The sequence below is a fragment of the Solanum pennellii genome, chromosome 4 (assembly GCF_001406875.1).
Source record: "Solanum pennellii chromosome 4, SPENNV200".
NCBI classification, from domain to species: Eukaryota; Viridiplantae; Streptophyta; class Magnoliopsida; order Solanales; family Solanaceae; genus Solanum; species Solanum pennellii.
In genome coordinates, this window is record NC_028640.1 from 69,508,411 (window position 1) to 69,516,325 (window position 7,915).

Here is a 7,915-nt window from a genome sequence, read left to right on the forward strand (position 1 = left end):
CTAAATGGAGTATAAATTTTTTTGAAGTATTTAAATAAAAAGTCATGTCAATTTAAAGTATCTCCTAATAATTCTGTCCTAAAATTACAATTGAATACTCCATTAGTGAGATTTGAAATGTAAATATTAAGAATATATGCATCATAAAATTAAGGCATAATACATAATTATGTCTTTTAACTTGATTTCGAATTACATTTACGTCCTTTAATTTTGAATTTGTACAAGTAGACACTTTAACTTGTATAAAGTTGAACAAATAAACACACGTGTCTTACATGTCATTTTACATGTTATATTTTGTCCTACTTGTATTGTTTCATGTAAAACTCATATATTTATTTATTTAAAAGTTGAACAGTTAAAGTGTTTATTTATGCATTATGAAAATAGAAGATCAGAGTTAAAATTTGAAGTTAAATTTAAGATTTCAGTATATATATTATCCCTAAAACTAAGAATTGAGACATAGAAAATAAGTTAAAATTGAGCGATGTGTAAATTAATATGCGTATATTTATTTTTATTAACTAAAGCTACGTATAAGGGGGTCTTACTGTCTTTTTTTTTTCTTTCCGTTTGATGCTTTGGAACCCAAACAATAAAAGGACAAAAGATTTGCGAAAAAACAAATATGAGAGTCCGGTCCTTGAAATTGAAAAAATCAAATTGAAAAGATATTAAGGATTTGTTTAGTTATGTGATATGAAATTATGATATGAAATTACGAAATAAAGTTAAAATTTTATTTGAATATGAGATTTAAACTTTTTATGTTATATACTTTCTCATAAATATAAAAATTAATAAGTTGTAAAACTATAAAATAACCTCAATTATTTAAGAATCTTACTAAATAAAATTTTTGTTTGAAGTTGTGTTGCCAGCTAATAAAAATACTTTTCAATTAGTGCCACTGTTGGCAACTTCACATTTGAAGTGCATTAATTTCGTGCTAAAATCAAATATATTGGAATTAGTGATTATCAAATAACATTACCCATTTTTATTATTTTTCATATTAAATTGTTTTAAACTTTTTCATATGCAATCGAAAGAGAAGGATTTTATTATGAAAAAACAAAAACATGCTACTCCCCCGCCCGTTCTTATTTATATTAACCAGATCAATTTATATATTATCATTTATATACATCAAATTTAAAGTAATAATAAATTTTATGTTGTTGATGATAATATATTTTAAAAAGTAATGATATGTTTATAAATTTTATTTACATATAAAATAAATGGTTAGTAGATATAAATGTAGAGTTGTTTTAACAAATTATAAACTTGTGGGTTAATTTTTATATTTAGAAAATCTCAAAATCATAATTTCTGGAGAAACTGTGATTTTATCTCATAAGATGAAACTAGTGTGAAATCACATGTCAAAACGCTGATTTTATCTCACAATTTTATATCGTGATAATATATCGCATGATCAAACGCCTATTAAAATTCTCTTTAAAACGATCGAATGGGCGGGAGGATCAACACAACTTGAAAAGTTAAAACAAGAAATTCAAATTTTTTTCTTTCTTGTCGACATAAACTAATCGAAGGATGATTGTTGTAATTTTTGGATCAGTTAAAGGAATGTTTATTGGTTTACTATAATAAAACACAGATATATTTAACGTAGGGCCATAGTTCAAATATATAATTTTAGTCAAAACTCAAATGAAGAAAGTCAACAAAAAATAGAATTAAAATCACTTCTCATCTGGAATATTGGATGTCTCATTTTGTTACGTTTTTATGTGGGTAATAATTGTCAAGAAGGAGAACATATAGGACATACATTTGAGGGAAATTATTGACATAAATTAACGCTCATTAAAAAAAAAAAATCAACAAATGTATAATATTTATTATATATATTGAGTACTAATGAATATAAATATTTTTTTTATATAGTAAAAGGTCATTTAGGTTATCTAGATTACGTAGTAAAATTACCTTTTCTTTAAAAAATTGTTTCATGAAGTACTAAATCAAATTAATTAGCCTGTTATCATACATAAAGTCACACGACAAAACTACCTAAAAGTTAATAGATGAAAAAGGCAAATTCCAACTTAGCTTAAATTCCATAATTAGGATTAGATTCTTAAAGAATCTGAGATAGGACTAACAATCTAGAACTACATAATTATTCCAAACAATCATGATTTGTAACATGTATATCTTCATAGTGTTCAAAATAATGTATAAAGAGTGTATTAATTTAGATATAATTTACATAAATTTTATAGTTTAAAGAGTTAATTAAATGTATTTTTTTTTAAATTACTAAAATTCCTTAAAATTTATGAATTTCGAATGTATCATTAGATTTCAAATATATCACTGAACTTTCGACATCACTGACATGCTGATACATAGGTGAGGGATGTATCTGAGAGGAGATGGATGCATCAGAGAGGGGATAGAATAAATGGATACATTAGCAGCTATCCGGATACATATGTGAGGGATATATCAGAAAATGAAGGATGTATCCGAGAGGGTATAGGGATGTATTAGTGAGAAGAGAAAAACATATCCGATAGAGATTTTTTGAAAAAAAAATAAATGGTAGAAAATTATAAAAATATGATAAAATAAGATATATACTTGCGTAATTTTTCCTTAATTTAAATATGTCAACTATCATAGTATTGTCATTCTTTTTTTTTTGGGCACATATAATAGACTCTCCAGTTCGATTTGGATTCTATTTTGATTGAATATAAAATTTAGAAATAAATAAGAATTTTGGTGTGTGATCTTAGTAGTAATATATTCAATAAAATTTTATAAACGGAATATCGAGAGGGCTAAAGTGTAGCAGATCTTATCACTGTCTTGTGGAGATAAAAATATTTTTAAAAGATATTTAACTAAATATAGTAAATTCAAGTAAAAAGAATAAGATATGGAAATAAAAATATTTCTGAAAGATATTTAACTGAATATAGTAAATTCAAGTAGAAAGAATAAAACAAAAATTAACAAGTGGAGCAATGTAAATCCCACTAGAAAGAAACAAGAACACAAAATTATGCGATAATCAAAATACTATAAACAATCAAAGATAATAAATATCACTAACAAAAATACAATATATAATTCAATTAAAATAACAATAAACATCAAACAAATTTAAATCCTCAAAAAGCAATAATTTTATATTCTAGTACGCTTCTTTCACACCTTCCAATCAATGAATATGATGTCCTCACACCTCTTCCCAATGCCTATTTATTTTTATTTTAACTCAAATAGGGGATGGTTTGGGGGGGGGGGGGTAAGAAGCATTATTAAAATATTGAAAATGTCAATGGAACAATCTAGAACAATGAAGTGGAAGGTCCCATGATGAAGTGAAACTTCTCCTAAGCACTCAAATAAAATAGAAAAAAAAGTTAAAGAGGACGGTGCCTACTGATAAAGTTGTCATTAAATTTAATATTGACCTTGTTTAATATAATTAAATTAATGAATTATTTATACGAATGTGTCAAATGGGATATCGTGGCTTCCTATTAGCCGTCCACGTGTTACTCAAATATAAGCTGGTCTTTATCAATGGACTCTACACTCCATGGGACCAATCAAAGTCAAGTTAGCTAGTTTTGAAAGGTTGGAAAAATGACAAAAGGAGTAGGTATTTTTGAGATCATTAGAATGGATATTCTTACTAGAGTATCATAATATGGATCTTTAAATGAATCTCAAAAAATTATTATTTTATTGTCAATCATTATCATCATTTACTATTAAAAGTTATTATTATTTACAATAATCATTGTTGTCACTCATCATATTAACTGTTATTAACGATTGTTATCATTAATTACCATTAGAGCCACCAATACAATTCACTATTACCATAATCAATCATTACTATGTGTCGCCAATTGTTATCATCATCATTAACTATCGTTATTGTTCACCACTATTATTTTTGTTTATTACCAACTATTATGATCAACAATCACTATTAATCACTATTGTCAAACACTTTTACCACTACTTACTACTTATGACAATTAGTCGATTACCATCACCTAACATGATTCTCAATTGACAAGCATAAATAGAGACGGATTCGACATTTAAAAATAATCAGAAAACTACTGGGCTGTGACTACAACATATCAAACCCAGAACGTGCTAGTCTATTTGGGCTTGAACGAAATCTCTGACACGGCCTCTTACAAGCCCAGCCCCCAATAGGAGACAGTTTTGAAATTTCAGTTCTAAAATGTGATACAATAACAGGGAAATTACATGTATAAGTAAATATATATTAGTAATTAATTAACATAACTATAATTTTCTTTGATTATAATTTTTGACCTACTTTAGCTATAATTATGCGGCTCAGATTTTTAGTTTTGTATAATAAAATACGTTTGTATAACTTGAAATTTGTATAATTTTGTATAATTCAGAATTTGTATACTTTATATAGTTATGTACACTTCTGATATTTGTAATTGTATAAATTTGTTATTTTGAGTTCATATAAAAATTAACTGAATTATATAAATGTACCACTGAATAATACAAACCTGCGAATCATACAAATTCGCAAATTATACAAACGAGATAGTTTAAAGTATTATAGCTACAACCCATAAATATGCAAACTATAATTATGGAGCATAATTAAGTTTATTATAATATTATTTGCGAAAGTTCCCTCTAATATTGTGGGCTTAAATAATGCATGATTTAAAATGTTAAAATGACTAAACTAACCCTATAACTTTTTTTGTCTTGTTTAAAAAGTGAACAAATATATGTATACTAATATGTAATATGTCAAACCAAACCAAAATTAATCTCAATTAATCCTTGCGATAGTAATCATTACATGATTTTTGCATAATTATATATATCTAATTAGAGTACTAAAGACAAAATAATAATGGGATTAGATAAATCCAACAAGAGGTTACCTAATTAGCTGACGACAAACATAAAACCTCTTTCAGATTAGAAATATAATATCACTATCTAATAAGATAAATACTAAAACATTCCACTTATATTTTTTTTAAATAAAATCTACGTCAAAATTTAGGTATGATTGAAAACTATACTTAACTAAATTTTCCTCAACAATTTTATCATCAATAAACTAATATTATCCGTGCAAATAACATAATATCTCTCTCTATATATATATAAAGGATGTTTATTAAAATACTAAATATCAAAAAATAATAATCTCTTACAAAAATAAATTGTTTTTACCAAAAATATTACTCCACTTTTATCAGGTGAAAATGAAATATACAGCTCTTATCTCTAAGCTAAGAATTTAAAGTTACTTACGAATTTCAAAATAATTGTCACGTATTGCTTTTGAAGAGCCCATTAAATTAAATTTGATTAGATTAATAAAGTATTTTGAAACCAAACTTTAAATTTAAAAACTACATATAAAAGATACTATAAATGATAATTCTTCTCATATATAATCAATACAGTGTGAATATACATCAAAGAATATTCTTCAAAGTACAAACAAAAGGATAAAAGCAGTACAATACTATGTATATTTATTTTTTTAAAAAAAATCAAGTATAACAATAAACTCTTATTCAATAATCATAAATTTAAATTCCATCTTGTTAATATATAATTAACAAGTAAGATTATCCCCAGTATCAACACCAAGTTGTTGACAATATTGAGTATAATACTCAACCCTTCTAGCAACAGTTTGTGGATTACCACCATCACATTCAATTTGTCCATTAATAGCTCTAATTGTTGGGCCAAATCCTTGTCCAGAAGTAATTAAAGAATGACAATTATTCATCCAATACCATAAAGCTGTTTTAAATGAAATAACACCATCTCTTCCTACTATGTCTGGATCATTTAATCCATCAAATCCAATTGATTGTCCTGCTGGACCATAATTAAAGTTCCATGATAGTTGAATTGGTCCTCTACCATAGTAGTTTTTCCCTGAGACACAAGGGTAATCTGTGTTGTTCTCATCACAATAGTCTCCTGATGGACCATTTATCTCATTTATGTAGCACATGTCTGTTGTGTAAAGTCAAACAAACAAGGAATTAGTTGATTAGCTGTGAAGTACTGACGATCGATGAGAAAAAGTCTCATATTGGTGATTAATGAGATTGGTGATCTACTACGTACTCTGCTTATGAGGTTAGGGAAATCCTCCTTCCGTTAGAGTTGACTTTTTTTTGGGGGGGGGGGTGAGTTATGTCGAAGATCTAATTGATTTGTGGAGGTTGATTTTATTTCATTTTTTATAAAAAAAATACGACCTTCGTGAGGTTGTTTTTTTTTAAGTTACGTAATCATAAAATGCACCAATTGGAGTTTGAACCTTTTCTTTCGACAAGAGTTAGATGTTTTAGATGGTAATCAAGCACCCCCAACCTCCAAATATAAGATTGTGAATTCGAGTAATTAAAAAAAGTGGCATCTCACGAGGAAGGTAAATAATTTTAAAAAATAAACAATCAAATTTTGTAGTAGTAGGATACATTTCTACAACTAACTTCAAGACTATGTTTGTCATTTTTTTTTCCAAATATATATTGATATTAATAAACACTTTGGGAACATATATAAACAAAGAATGTTAATTGTCGCTAAACATATATATATATATATATATATATATATATTGGTAATTAATTCTTAATTATCGCTAATGACATTTTTTATGTAGTGGATGGTCCATGTTTTATCTCATTTTTTTTGAAAAAAATTGATTTAATGCAAGAAAACCAAGGTCGAATTGCATTTTTACCATTTTTACCGCTTAAAAAGGATCCTTTTTTAATGATACGATAGACTAAAATCATAAGACCAACGAAAAATAAGTGTAAGCAAACTTACGTCCAGTTTCGTGTGTAACATGAGCGAAGAAAGCAGCAATTTCACGCTTAGAATCATCACTAGAACCAACAGTTCCAAAGTTACTATAAGATTGAAGAGCTTCAAGAAATCTCTCTCTTGTATAAAACCCTTTTCCTTCACAACTAGAAGCACCTTGATCAGCAATTCCATTAAAAAATGCATTAGTTACAACATCAGAAACTATAACTCCATTGTTATTATTATTATTGCTTGGAGTAGTACTAAAACAAGGTCCCCCTTGACACCCTTCACCACAATAATCATTTCCACTTCCACAATAACCCCATCTACTGCAACACAAATCCGATGAACAACCACAATTTTGTGCCAAGATTAGTCTTGATGCTATAGATAATGTGAGAAATAGAAAGAAAAATGTTTTTGATGAAGAGAAGAAGTTCATTTTTGTTGAGTTGTGTGGAGGGAAGTATGGGGAGGGGGAGTATTTATAGATGTATGGGAAAATTGAATATTGTTATACATTAGCCACTATTGTTGAATTGTTCAAAATTTTTAATATTAGTGGACCAAACTTTTATTCATATTGGTTGACTTTGACATTTTTGAGCCATTATAACTTCCTCCGTTTCATATTAGTTGATCATTAGTTATTTTTTTCGTTTTATATTAGTTGATCATTAGTTACTTTCTCCATTTCACAAAGAATGATCTAGCTTGATTTTGAGACGGAGTTTAAAAAAATAAAGAAGATTTTTGATCATGTGATCCTAAATTAAAATTATGTCAAATATACAAAATTGCTCTTTAATTTTGTGACTTTAGACATGCCACGTGTAAAGTTGTTACCAGAAAAAGAAAAAGATCATTCTCTTTTAAACAGACTAAAAAGGAAAGGAGGTCATTCTTTTTTAAACGGAGCAAGTATTTTATTTTTCTATGTATTCTTGCAATTTTTTTAAAAAAGCTTTCATATTTATTTGTAAAATTTCGAATAAATTTTTTAAAGAATGAAATAAAATTATTTTTAAAATTATTTATAGCTTCATAT

General features: G+C 26.8%; 1 protein-coding gene across 1 annotated transcript; it reads right to left on the reverse strand.

Moving 5' to 3' along the window:
• Positions 1 to 5,456: 5,456 nt before the first annotated feature.
• On the reverse strand, positions 5,457 to 7,325 carry LOC107016292 (endochitinase EP3). Its single transcript, XM_015216786.2, has 2 exons — positions 6,886 to 7,325; positions 5,457 to 6,057 (listed from the first exon to the last, which is right to left on the reverse strand). The coding sequence occupies exons 1-2, from the start codon at positions 7,307 to 7,309 to the stop codon at positions 5,645 to 5,647; spliced, it is 837 nt and encodes a 278-aa protein (XP_015072272.1). The 5' UTR covers positions 7,310 to 7,325; the 3' UTR covers positions 5,457 to 5,644.
• Between the last annotated feature and the right edge of the window lie 590 nt (positions 7,326 to 7,915).

What these genes read in the sequence shown, in the direction of transcription:
- LOC107016292 (XM_015216786.2), bottom strand. Translation starts at nt 7,309, where the DNA reads ATGAACTTCTTCTCTTCATCAAAAACATTTTTCTTTCTATTTCTCACA. An exon ending in TGTTACACACGAAACTGGAC is followed by an intron (nt 6,058 to 6,885) that starts GTAAGTTTGCTT and finishes TTTACACAACAG; the next exon opens with ACATGTGCTACATAAATGAG.